The sequence below is a fragment of the Cygnus atratus genome, chromosome 1, assembly GCF_013377495.2.
Source record: "Cygnus atratus isolate AKBS03 ecotype Queensland, Australia chromosome 1, CAtr_DNAZoo_HiC_assembly, whole genome shotgun sequence".
NCBI classification, from domain to species: domain Eukaryota; kingdom Metazoa; phylum Chordata; class Aves; order Anseriformes; family Anatidae; genus Cygnus; species Cygnus atratus.
This window is the reverse complement of record NC_066362.1, coordinates 193980328-193994454: the sequence shown is the minus strand read 5'-3', so window position 1 is coordinate 193994454 and position 14127 is coordinate 193980328. Positions and strand designations below refer to the sequence as shown.

Below are 14127 nucleotides of genomic sequence, written 5' to 3'. Positions count from 1 at the left end.
GAAAATGCAGAGGACAAGAATCAAACTTTATACAAAATTTCAGGCACATGGACAGCACTTGCTCGAATAGCACTACAGATATCAATCATTCCTAACACAAATAAACTTAAATATTTAACATTTTTTGAGAGGATCCCTCCATATTCTTTTAAGCAATAAAACAAGAAAACTATAGCAATTACTAGCTTCAGTAAAGTATAGTTGTTTCTACAATACTAGTTGCAAAATGATTGTATTAATTTTTTTCCCTAGGATTATTATAACTTGGATAGTCTCTCTTTATTTGAAGTTGTGGATTTAGTGGAGACTACCAGGGATACCCTTGATAGTGTGTGGAGACAAACGGAGCATGATCCTTATCCACAGCCACGCATGCATAATCTCTTGGATGTAATAGGTAAACCTTTATGCAGTCTTTATTAAATGAACATTTGAGAAAAAGTGAAATGAATCCTGGAGCAGAGACCTTCCTCCTCTTAAAGACCCCATTGATACCCTCCAGCATTAAGGTACTTGCTTGTTGCAATTATGATCCATTAATGCTGCTTGCCTTGCGGTGTCCAGCAATTCAGCCAGTTCGGGTTGATGCCTTCAGGCATGCCTGGGAGGACGATAGATAATACCAACGTGGAGTTTGATACCTTTTGAACCTGTGGATTAGATTTGTTTCACTTCTGTTTGGCTTCTTGTCTTTTTCCCAGAGGAGAATGTTTATTTGCATAAAACCCTCATTTGAAAGTTAATTCAGTTTGCATGGAAGTGGGAGCAGGACATATAGAGAGACTGCTTCCCTCATTCTCATGACAGTAGTCCCGTGTTCTGGGACAGACATAGGACAGCGAGCTTTCCTGCTGCTGTCAAACTTTTGTGTGCATGAGGAGGACGGCTGTTTGTATCAGGATGTCTGGGGGCAGACAGCTGCCATCACTGCTGATACAGATGATGCTTGTGTGTGAATTCCAGAATCGAAATCCATCAGTTTCTGATACTGGGCCAACCTCCAGTTGGAATAACATGGAGATGTTTAAGTGATTTATTGAAGCTGAAACAATGTGAACAGTTACTGACAAATTTGTGTGGTTTTAAATAATAACCTTATAATAGTTTTTCAAAAATATTGTTGGGACTTGATGTGGAGTTTAAAAAAGTTATTTTGAACAAACTGTATACTGTTTTCATATACTTTTTTTTTCTGTTCTAGGGAGCTGTCTAGGTAGATTTGTTCAGAGAAAATTAGCAGCTTTCAACCTGTGGGAGGATGCTTTTCACACTGTTAAAGAAAATCTAAAGGCTGGCATCTTGATTTGTGAGCAATGGGCATCAGCTTGTGAATACTTAACTGGACAACTGTGGCAGCGTTATACTCTGCATCAGTGGAAAAATGAAAAGTATTTCCCTGAATCTTTAGTCAAACTCAGCAAACGTCTTGATGAGGTATTATCCACATTTATTCATTATTTATTTATCACGTATTACTATCATTGAATAATAATTACTATTTATTGTTATTTATTTTTATCTATTTCATTAAACACCATTATTTAAAAGGAAATAAAAATAAAGTCATAAAAGGAAAGTAAAAACACTTTTTATAGCCTTTTTAGAGTGAGCATTCTGTAATTCATATGCTTGCCTGAGGTTTCAAAAACTTTCTGTAAAAAGTAGAAGGGTGTCATGTAGTGCTTGTGCTTTTTGCTTTTAAATGTAAGTTTTATGTAAAAGCATGTTGATATATCATATTTTCTTTTATAGGTCTTAACTGTTAGAACACTGCATGAAAAACTTACATTCTTTTTGCCATCTGGAGAACAAAATGCTTTACATGTTGCCCAGGTGTTTGAGCCCTTTGCTGGCCTAAATCCTGTACACTGTAATCCTTACACAGAGGTATAATGCTTATTTTTAATTTATCGATACTCCCTGTGTGACTTTTTAGTATTTAGATGAGCAGTCCTAAAGTAACATGTATATACTGATTGTCTTCTAGCCATTATGGAAAGCTGCAGTCTCTCAGTTTGAAAGAACTATTGCACCAGCAGAACAAAAAGTAGCAAGCAAACTGAAGAAATTTATTTCAGAAATTCAAGACAGCCCTCAACAGGTACAGGCATTTTTGCAGTCTGAAAACTTCTGTATGGGAAAAAGTTACTGCGTTCTTAAGTAGTCAGTTTTGAGCAAAGGGGTAAATACTTACAGGCAAAGACTATTTATGAACAGCCATAAAGAGTGCTATCAGAATATGTTTCATTTTTTTCAGGAGAAAGAGATAACTTGTTTTAATTTCATATTCTAGCTTCTTCAGACATTTCAGAAACACAAGGAACTGATAAAGCATCCAAATATAAGCAAGGAATTACTTTTAGAAAGGGAAACATTGCTAGCAAGGCTTCAAGATTATGTCAAAGGTAAAAATTATCGAACCGTGTCCGACGACATTAGTATTTTTGCAAATAATATAATTGTTTATTTACTATAGAATTATGTCATTATACCTACTATATTTTTATAACTATAATAATACATTTAAGCTTGTTCTGTTAGGTTTCTGGTCTAACATGAATCTTTTTCTTGTGTTAGACTATCAGACAGACTTTGAAACTCGATGCCATGGTGTTCCTGGTGATGTTTCTGGACCGCTGTCAGGCAAAAACCTTTCTGAAGTTGTCAATAATATCGTATGGGTGCAGCAGCTGGAGCTGAAGGTAACAGATTCCATTACAAACAGATTTCATTGCTAGTTAGATACAGTGTTATTATACGAACATAAATCATACACGAGATTGTGGAGATAAAAGGTGTAAGAGACTGTGGAGAAAATAACATTAAAAAAATTGTGGACTTCCAAGAGTTATAGAATCAGGATTCCTTATCTGTGGCACCATGTGCTAAGTTGAATTTTATTAACTGACACAATAAACAATCGTTTCATAATGAACTGAACAGCCTCTTTTTGTGACTTACTATTTTCTGGCAAAACAAAAAAACAAAACAACAACAACAAAAATAAAAAAGAAAAAAAATTCTGAGTGGAGATGACTTTTTAAAATTTTATCCTCCAGTTTGCGTTTTAAAATTCTATTTAAGATTTACATATTGCTAGATTCTGACATCGTAATTCTCATCTGTTATTAGCCTCTGCAGTGTCCCCTTGAAACCAAAGGGATTTCTTGGTAATACTGTTTTGAGTCAGTGTCTGACAGGGAATTTACATTGCTAAATTAAGGAGTGCAGTTTATTTCTGTGTAGTGGAGGTAAATGGCAAGTAATTCTGTGTTCTCTTACCACAGAATGAGTTTAAGACGTACCTGATTCTGTTTTAGCTTCTGTTATTTTTATTGATCTGTAGTAAAACTTCGGTTGGAAACTCTGGAACTTTGTTTTGGAAAAGTATGGACTAGTTAAAAGCAAAATGTTTCCTGTAAACTTAAGTGCCATTGACAATAACTACGTATTTGAATGAGAATAGCTGTTATCCATCCCCAAATAACGATTAGTACATTTTTTTTTTGGATCACCTGTAATTTGCAGAAACTCAAGGGCCCATTTCAGCTGAATGTGACAGAAGGTGGAGGTGTTAAATATCTTTTTTTTGTGTGTGTGTGCGCGTGTGTGTGTGTGCATCCTCCAAAGGGAAAAGCAGCAGATCAGGTTTCACAATGATTTCTTCTGCTTGGTCTGCTGAAGCATCTCAGAGGGGAACTCAACTGATGTGTGTGAGTTGTGTGTCTACCTTAAGCTGAGATGAATTTTTGAATTCCTCTCATGTCTTCACTGATTGCATTGACTAGGGTCTTGATTCATTTGTCCACACATAGGAGTGAAATCCTATCTGAAATGCCCTTGAGCATTGACATGAACCTTATAGATACAGCACACAATGTGTTGGCATGTGATGGGAGACCTGTAACTTTATGGAAAATGAATGAAAGACCACGTGGGATACCCCAGGATATCTTAATAGTGGTAGACACTTGTGGTGGACAACTTACTCAAGCCAACTATTTCAATTTACTGTAACTGGAATTCTAATACATAGGACACAATTCGGTATTCACTTATTTTTTCTAATCTGTTTTTGAATCCCACTGGAATGTTTTATAGTACTGATTTGTATTGTGGCGATTCTTCTTTTCTAATTTAATAGCAGGAATTCAAGCTTCCTTTCTTTGTGATTGTATTCAAGGTGGATGATACTATCAAGCTTGCAGAGTCTCTCCTCTCTGACTTGTCTGGATTTCAAAGTTTTCATCAAAGTGCAGATTCTTTTCTGGAACTGTTAAAAGTATATGAACAAGAGCAATTTGATGACTGGTCTAGGAATATACAGTCAGAATTATCAAATCCCAAGTCAGGACTTTGGTAAGTATTTAAATTTTCATTTGAATAATGTTAATGCTGAAATCTGTACCGTAGGGTAATTTGATAGGACCTGATTAAAGAAATACGGATTTTACTGAATGAATGCAGAAATAAAGTGAAAGAGTTCATGATCATTTCATCGTTCTGCCAGGGTTGGTTGTTAAGATGAAGCACACAGGACAATGCTAATGGCTAATCTTGTGGTTTCTATTGACACCTGGAATGAAATATGTTTGTTTCGCTTGTTGTTGTATTATCCATAGTGTGATAACGTCTGGAAACCAGATGAGACAGGAATATAACTGTTGATATACAGATCACACATGTAGAGTTACAAATAAATTGCTATTCACAAGAAATTCTGTGGTCTAAATTGAGCAGGTGAAAGAAGGGTAAGAATACCAATTTACATCTCATAAGTTGTATTCACCAAAATAATGAAATTCAAATATATATCTATATATATTTAAATTTACTGTTTTTTTTTGTTGTTGTTATTTGTTGTTTGTTTGCTTTTTAATTGGGCACATAGCTTCTGTCTGCATCCAAGTGTTGCAAAGTGTTCACTAGGGGAGGTTTAAGTTGGATATTAGGAAAAACTTCTTCACTGAAAGGGTTGTTAGGCATTGGAATGGGCTGCCCAGGGAAGTGGTTGAGTCACCATCCCTGGAGGTCTTTAAAAGACATTTAGATGTAGAGCTTAGTGATAAGGTTTAGTGGAGGGCTTGTTAGTGTTAGGTCAGAGGCTGGACTAGGTGATCTTGGAGGACTCTTCCAACTTAGATGATTCTGTGATTCTGTGAAACTTCTTTTGAATAAAGTGAGGGTTTGTCCACAGTTCCACTGGACACAAGTGTTGCTACTCCTGTGCCAACTTTTATTTTATGAAAAACACACTTATGTAACAAATTAGCAGATTCAGAACTGCAATACGTAGAAATGATATTATTGATTAGTACCATATAAATTTGTTTTTGTGAGAGTTTTTTAAAAAGTTTTTTTTTAGCTTTCTGCAAAGAGATTAATTAAAAGGAAGAAAGGAGGTAGCTCACTGTAAAGGAGGATGCGGTGGATATGTGAACTAGAATAAGGTGAGAAAAAAAACTGAAAAAAATGAGTAAACCTGAAGTGTTTATGAAAGAAGCCTAGGAGGATGATGGTAGAAGCATTACTATAGTAGAAAAAATAATTGGAGTAAAATCTAATGATAGTTTACTGTTTTTGTTAGAATTATTTATTAGTTTGTTATACAGTGCATCTAAGAAAAGACAAATATCAAATTGTGTTCATCAATATGCTTAATTTGATTTTGGCTTAGCATCCAAGCTAATAGTCCAGTAATGGAGTTGGATCATGTCTTTGGAACATTAAACATACTCTATTCAGACCGTTTGGTGACTCTCCTAAGAGAAGTACGTCAGCTGTCGGCACTCGGTTTTGCTATACCAGCAAAAATACAGCAAGCTGCAAACACTGCACAGAAGTTCTGTAAGCAGGCAGTCATCCTCAAACAGGTATAACATTAAATGTAGTAACAGGTAATTCATTGATACTGTGTTTTATTTTTAAAATAAAACCATTTTATTTTTAAAATAAAACCATTTTATTTTTAATAAAACCAAATAAATGCCATTGATATCTGAGATATTTGCACAGCTAGGGCAGAGGTGACACAGCACCTACAAGATACCCATGCATCTGGATTGTTGACAGGTGTTCAGGTGGAAACCTTAGCCATCTTAAGCAGTATTAGCTATCTATGTGTCAGCAGCTAAAGCAAGTTGTAGGATATCCCTGTTAGTCCAGCTGCCAATTTATAAGGAAATAAATTGGTTTTAGATCTTGTATTGTGTCCATGGAGGATGTCATGGATACTTGAAGGCATCTGAAATGGTACTAGATGCCTATGTTTGCATAAAACAGTGGAATTGTTCCACTTGCAATAAACTAGAGACTGAAGCCATTGCACTTAAGGTGAAGTATAATCACAGACATGTAAGTAGCAGGGTTTTTTATCTGTTAGAGTTCATCACTAGAAGATATGATCACATTACCACTGAGTATGTACTTTATTCTTGTAAACATTTTACTATTATAGTTAATCCTAATTTCTTAGTAGCGTTGATTTCACATTATGTTCAGAAATATTCTGTGAATGTTAAATGTACTTATATACAATTAAACCAATAACATTATTTATAAGTTTAATCTGTTCATTTTTACAGGTGGCACATTTTTATAATTCTATTGATCAACAAATGATTGAGAGTCAGAAGCCAATGATGTTACAGTCTGCCCTAGCATTTGAACAGATAATTAAGGTGAAAGAATTCCCCTCCTTGTATTTGGAATATCAGTGGTATCTGCATACCACCATATCATGCTTTTTCTATGTTTTTACTGGACTTCTTAAGTGCAGTGTTCCAATACAAGCAACACCATCCGTTTCGTTAGCATTTGTTGAAATCAGTGGGCCTTTCTTTTTGAAATCATGAATTTCAGTTTCAAGCACTCTACCCTCTTTCAACACTCTGCAATGTGAAAATGGTTCGAGAATTATAACATCCCCATAAATTCTGTATTGGGCCAGAAAATGCCTCCAGAGAAAGCGTTGCAAAAACTGTTGGAAACATGCTCCTGAGAACCATTTCGCAAAACAGAATATAATAGTGGGGCTGAAGGTAGAAGAGAAGTTTGGGTTTGGGGTTATTTCACACAAAATGGTGTAGACCAAACTGTGGGTTCAAAAGCGTTCTGGAAAAGTTTCCCAAACTTTTTCCTTGATTGGGCTGCTGATTGTGCCACAATATGTTATTAGTGTGCAGACCATAAGCTGGTGATTGTGCAGAAGTGTTCTGAGCCACAACATATTCTTCTGCCTGGCACAATTTGTGTGCTGTATCTTTTAGGAATGGGTCCAGCTGTGGAACTTTAAATGCTTTTGTGTTACTATTTTCTACTGTAAACTGCAAAATATGTTTAAAAAAAAGAAACAAACAAACACCAAGAATATTGATTAAAAAAAACAAATGAAAAGGAGCTCCCCAAAGTTGTAATTTTTGCTTATGAGTCAGTGGAATTTTACTGTGGAAATATTATTTTTACTGATAAACGTGTTTTTCAAGCATTCAAGGTCTGGTGGTCCTGGAGGAAAAGCTCAAATAACATGGGATAATCCCAGGGAATTGGAAGTTTATATCCAAAAACTCCAAGCTGCTGCTGAGCGACTTTCCACTGAAAACAGGAAACTGAGAAAGTGGCACACAAACTTCATTGAAAAGGTATGTTTTCCAGGTAAAATCAAAATTGTGTTTTTTAGAGCTTACTTTACTCTTTCTTCCATTTATGTGGTTATGAGCATATGTATTATCCTTTCAAATTCTTTTAACAGGTTATATCTCTTATGAATATTGATCTACTCCGGCAGCAGCAGCGTTGGAAAGATGGACTCCAGGAACTCAGAACTGGTTTTGCAAGCCTCGAGTCACAGGCAGGGTTTCATTGTCATATTGCAAGCAGCAAACATCTGATTTTTCAATACTTATCAAGATTTAAGACTCAAACATACTATGATTTAATTAATTTTGATTAATGATTTAATAGCTCATTAATCAGGATAATATTTTTTTTGTGTCATGCTAGTAATGGGAGAAGAAAAACACTTAGTCAGGTACCAGGGCTTAGGTGAATAAATAGGAGAACCTTAAGTCTTGTACAACAGTTGTGTCTGAGCCATCAACATGTGCTGAAATGCAGAAATGGGTGCAGCTATCTCCAGGCAGAATAAGATAAATGTATAAAATTTCGAATTAAAATGCATTTCTGACTGAAATAATGAAGATTACTTGTTCATCCATTAACTGCCAATTTTTGATTAAGATTATCATATTATCAAAGTAACTCGGAATGATATTAGTATCACCTAAGTTATTTTGATATATCATTAGGCAATTTAAATTTTCCTGTTCCCTTCAACAGTAATGGGTCTGTAATCTTAGGTGGTTATGGTATCCTTGGCCTCACTAATAGAGATCTGAATCATTTTAATTGGTATTTGCTAGTCAAATAAATGCAGTAGTTTCACTGTATTTTTTTTTAATAAAATTTTCAATTTCTCAGATAATATAAGTAAATGGATATTTAGCTGTATGTGTATTTTCCTTTAGTTTTTGGTTGGTAATTTGTATTGAAATGTAATTTGCAAATTTTTATCTTGAATTCAATTTATTTTTAAAGAAATTAATACATTATTTGCTCTTAAAATCAGTTTGAAAATATTTCCAGTATTACAGAATATGGTATGGCATTTTCATATGGTATATGAAAAATGGAAGTAAACTGTGTTAAATCACTTTTTTTTTTTTTTTTTTAATCCTTGACTAGAACTGATAAAACTGAGCCAAGTGTATCCTGCTTTCACCATCCAAAATTACAATATATTATCGTCTGGCTGTACCTTGCTAATACACTTCATTGTTGCCATCAAGCTGTTAAAATTCTGCATTATCTGACAAAGTTTTCAGGGCTCTATCTACAGAATGTATAGTAGCATAGGGAAAATAAGTGCCTGGGTTTATCTGTGTAAAAATTATAAACTGGTTTGTATTAACACTTTAGACACATCATTTGGAAGAAAGGAGCTAGAAGTAACTAATTGAATTATAGTTGTACATGATGGAACATTACTATTTCTGTAGGTTTCTGCCTTACGTTGTCCTTGTTGTCATACAGGTGTCAATTTGTAAGAATTTTACACTTTTATTTAAAACCTATATTTATAATTGTCTTAAGATTTAATTGAGACAATTTCAAACTTCACTTGTGTCTGAAACATTTCTGTTGGAAGAGTTCCACTGGGCAGTCTCAAATTGTTGGACAGACCTTAAATGTATGGCTTCCTTAGCAGCCTTGGTCTGACTCCAAAGCCCTGACTGAAAATTACTGTCGAAATAAATAAGAGAAACTGTTAAGCTGAAAGATGTTTCCAATTTCTTTTTTGGCTTGTATTGCCACTTTGAAAATGCTTGGGTGCCTTACCAGTGACCATTTACAGACTTAAGTGTATGATACCGCTTTGAACATTCATATGGAATGTGCAACGTAGCACATTCCAAGGAAATTTTGATTTAAGATAAAAGTCTTGTATTGACTTATTAGTTAATACGTATCTGTGGAAACACACAAGAATTTTCTGAAATAAAGGTTAGAAGCTAGCTTATATATCACAGGGAAGTAAAAGGTGTGATACATATTTAGATCTCTCATTCAGCCATCCTTGTATCTTATTTCTAGCAGAATTCCATTTATTTTAGGGTAACCTTGAAGAATCTTGTCATAGATTAATACAGCTGGTGAAGTTCTTATCCTGAAGTACAGTAGAGACTGTTTTGATAAGGCCTTCATTTTTTATTCCTATGTTCCTCTGAAAGACATTCTATATCTTCTTAATAGTCAAACACAATATTGCTTTGAATTTTACTAAGAACACTATCTTCATTCTCAGTTTCACTTAATTACAGTAAATGTTATATTTTAGGGTTTCAAATCATGTGATATGAAAGCTTGGAGGCAACACTGGAATCATCAACTGTACAAAGCTCTGGAGCATCAGTATCAGATGGGCTTAGAAGCACTTAATGAGAATTTACCAGAAATAAATATAGATCTAATATTCAAGTAAGATTTTTTTTCCCTAAAAATAAAATATTCTGGCTCAAATTGTATTCAAGTATTTATTTTTTGTATTATTTGTTCCACTTTTCAGGCAAGGCCAGTTGCAATTCAGACCTCCTTTTGAAGAAGTACGAGCTAGATATTACAGAGAAATGAAGAGATTCATCTCCATTCCAAATCAGTTTAGGGGAGTAAGTGAAACAGAGGAAGAGTCTATCTTCACAGTTATGACTGAAAGAAATGCAAATGGATTTCTGACTGCTTTCAGTAAAGCAGAGGATTTGTTCAGAAAGCTGGCAGAAGTTTCTAATCAGTTCAAGGTATTTTCAGTATTGGACTCATACTTTTTCTTGTAGATTTATCTTTTTAGGCTTCCGACATTGTAGAAGTAACTGAGCAATGAAACCTGTGCATTATTGTCCTTTTCTGCAAGGCATGTAAGCAAAAGTTTATTAATTCTATCCATGTTAAGCCAACTACTCAAGCACATGCCTAGCTTGAAGCATACATACAGTTCCCATTGAAATCTCTGTATTACAGCAGTCTTTTTACCCTTGCTCAAAATGTGTTTTGATCTTCCTTAAATGAGTGGATACATCAAACCATTCTGTACCTCCTGATTTTTGTATTAAGTGAATCTGTAGGTAATTGAAGGAGCATAATGGTTAAAGAAAATGCAGCTTGAAAACATGATTAAAATATTTTAATATTATTGAGAAACAGAGTTTATTAGTCTAATAAATATTTCTTTTGCATGAAATAAAAAACAACGTTGAAAAGGAATGGATTGTAATTGGGCAAGTAGATATGGAAACTCTGGTGACAACGCATCTTTCTAGCAAACAAGACTGGGAAAAAAACTTCAAGGCATTAAAAGTGAGAGGCAAAGAAGCAGAACGTCTTCCAAGGTATAGTGCAACTGTGTTCCTTTGTTTGAATAACAAATTCCATCAGATAATAAAGGTAATAATAAAATAGAAGTACTCTTTTTATGTGGAGATACAGATAGAATTTCAAGTGTTTTTGAAGTACTGTTGTACTTTTTAAAGGTTTAGATTTTTGTTCTTTGGTTTTATTTTTAGACCCTTACTCCCGTTTATCTATGGAGCCCTCTCAAAAAGCTTTTTGATATGACAGGAACCTCCCTCAAAATTCAGGGCTGGTTCTGAGATACTACAAAACACGGTGATATTTTAACAATTCTTTCAGCTGCGTCATGCACACCTGCAGTATATGTGGCCATTGGAAACAGACTTAGCAGATGTTTATACATTAAATAATTAATGTATTTAAGGACTTGATTAAATCCTGTAAGTAAGGTAGGCTAGTTTAGGCTTTTATGCTTACATGCGTTCACACAGGATTCTGTGTATTGCATAGTTAGTGTTATCAAATGATACTGGGGGGAAGCATGTTCAGAGCAAGTAGAAAGAGGTCACGTTTCATGCAGGAGGATGTTCTGGTGGAACTTATTGGCTAAATGATATTCTCAGTAGTAAACATTTTCATGTATTTGAGGATAGACAGGGTGAGTAGAAGAGAAATCAGGTGATGGATCTAATAGCCAGAAAACACACATGGTTACAAAGTGGCACGAGGCGAAAATAATTGGTGTTGAGGCAGGATACTCAGGAAAGTATCAGGTAAGGTACACTTACACTTTTGATGGTGTTCTGCTAATGGTCACTGTCGGAGATAAGATACAGGGCCTTAATATGGCTCGCTATGGCTTTTTTATGTGCATAGGACTATTAAAGGCTGGGTTAGTAAATTCTCATGGAAATTAGAGGTTTAAGGACATGACTGCACAAATAATTATTCTTTTTGTTTTTGAGTATAAAAATAGCCCTTTTGAATTTAGTGACATTAATTATATAAAATCAAGTGATTTTCTAACTATTTGGAAGACTGAAGCATTGGACCTTAGTCTCTGTAAAATTGGGTATATAAGCCTAACGGTTAATATGCCTTTCAGTATTACGAGTAATGCGATTATTTGTCCATTAAGCTGCAACTTTTACTTGTAGAATTATGTATTTTGGCTTATGTAGAATTATGGTATTTTTTCTTATTAGGCTATAAAATCAGGGTAAACTGTAGACAAGCATTGATCTTAGAGCTATTAAGACATATCTACACTTCTGAATATTTGCTATTTTTAAAATCTTTTGTCTTAAAGCATCATCAGGATAGATTGTTTAACTGTTAATTGCAACCCTGTGAAAACTGCAATTGATGATTTTATCCAGAAGTTGTACGATGTTCTTGTCCTTTCTTTGAGAAAATCTATACAAGGTAAATACCTTTGATGAATAGTAGCTTTTTATTTCTGTTGTACATGTGGGCATTAGTGTTACTGTATTTGTTAAATACTCTTTTTACTTCAGAAATATTTTACTCTTGGACGTAGTGAATGGCAGAAATCAAAGTGGAACAAAAATAATCTCTCAATAATTTTTCACTACATGCCTGATCTGAAACCCTTTGATATCCGTATGCATCTGGTCCATTCACTTGTTTTGACCATATCTGTTCCAGATGTTAACAGGATAAACAGGATACATATGGATATTCTTTTGATTGTTACTTTTATGTGGAGAATAATTTCTTAGTTGTTTGAAGTTAATTGAAGGAAGCATCACAAAATGTTGCATTCAAAAATAGCATTTGATTTTTCTTTTAAAAATTTAAATACTTCACCAGGAGTCTTAAATAACCTAGGCTTATTCCATAGAATTCCTTGTCAGATTGTCAAAATGCAGAGTATTGAAGAGTGCAAAATATTTCCCCATTTTTTTGTGTTCTGGGTACAGATGATGAGCAATACCAGTGTTTTATGCTTTAAATGTAACAATCAGCGCAGGAAATGTAGAACAGGGGTCACGCAAAGAGTGAATTAGTTCCATAGGCTGGAAGTCGAATTGTTTCCTGGAAGATGCATTATTTCCTGCAATTGTATATTTCCTTGCTAGGTGCTGTGCCTTTACTGTTAGGAAAATGCAATGTTATAGCTCAGTCAGGCTTTTGTTTGTGAATCTTTTCACTGTTTAATGCAAGGTGCTTTATTTAGTTAGTTTCTTTTGAAACAAAACAAAACTCCCAAATAAAAAAAAAAAAACACAACAATTTTTATGTGTTTTTCTCTTTTTGCCATTAAAAGACATGCAGATTTTGAAAGTGTACAAATAAATGCACTAGGTCTGAATGTTTAATTCTCAGAAGAGACTGATACTTACATTATAAATCATACTCTGAAAGTAGTGGATTAAATTTAAAAATCTATGTGTAAGCACAAACATGCAATCTTTGTTGAAGCAACATGTAATATTGGGGTCAGCAATTTTTAAAATTAAAACCTTCTGTGCAGTATCATAAATTATGATAGTATTGTATCACAGTACATTGGTCTGACCAATATTTATTACTACAAATATTTTTTCCATGATAACTTCATGTTCCGCCTTTCTTTATATAGCTCACCTACATGATGTTTCTTCATTTCTTACTGATGCCATGGAAACACTAGTGGTTAGGCCCCAGACTGTAGAAGAAATATCAGAAGACAACTTAAAATATTTAAAGCTACGTGAACAAAAAGGAGGGGTAAGATACTATTTTATCATAGCCAATACAAAAACTACCAAAAAATGTAATTGCTTTCCAGTCTGGAAACTTATATTTAATGTAACCTTCCTTACTTACTTACTTAACTCCTCCTTCTATGACAAAGTGAGGCGCTTGGTGGATGAGGGAAGGGCTGTGGATGTGGTTTACCTTGACCTCAGTAAGGCTTTTGACACCGTTCCCCACAACATTCTCCTCAAGAAACTGGCTGCTCGGGGCTTGGACTGGCGTACGCTTCGCTGGGTTAGAAACTGGCTGGATAGCCGGGCCCAGAGAGTTGTGGTGAATGGAGTCAAATCTGGTTGGAGGCTGGTCACAAGTGGTGTCCCCCAGGGCTCGGTACTGGGGCCGGTCCTCTTTAATATCTTTATCGATGATCTGGATGAGGGCGTCCAGTGCACCCTCAGTAAGTTTGCAGATGACACCAAGCTAAGTGCGTGTGTCGATCTGCTCGAGGGCAGGAAGGCTCTG

The 14127-nt window shown here is 34.8% G+C and overlaps 1 protein-coding gene across 1 annotated transcript in view; it reads left to right on the top strand.

The window, feature by feature from the left end:
- Positions 1 to 14127, top strand: part of DYNC2H1 (dynein cytoplasmic 2 heavy chain 1) — a 167238-nt gene that overhangs the window by 5446 nt on the left and 147665 nt on the right. The window contains exons 5-20 of the mRNA XM_035542461.2: positions 253 to 397; positions 1202 to 1434; positions 1753 to 1887; positions 1988 to 2101; positions 2294 to 2405; positions 2578 to 2702; positions 4184 to 4359; positions 5678 to 5873; positions 6585 to 6680; positions 7485 to 7640; positions 7751 to 7849; positions 9896 to 10035; positions 10124 to 10352; positions 10813 to 10940; positions 12212 to 12327; positions 13508 to 13635. Of these exons, the coding sequence (XP_035398354.1) occupies positions 253 to 397; positions 1202 to 1434; positions 1753 to 1887; positions 1988 to 2101; positions 2294 to 2405; positions 2578 to 2702; positions 4184 to 4359; positions 5678 to 5873; positions 6585 to 6680; positions 7485 to 7640; positions 7751 to 7849; positions 9896 to 10035; positions 10124 to 10352; positions 10813 to 10940; positions 12212 to 12327; positions 13508 to 13635 (2328 nt within the window). The remainder of the gene's footprint in view (positions 1 to 252; positions 398 to 1201; positions 1435 to 1752; positions 1888 to 1987; positions 2102 to 2293; positions 2406 to 2577; positions 2703 to 4183; positions 4360 to 5677; positions 5874 to 6584; positions 6681 to 7484; positions 7641 to 7750; positions 7850 to 9895; positions 10036 to 10123; positions 10353 to 10812; positions 10941 to 12211; positions 12328 to 13507; positions 13636 to 14127) is intronic.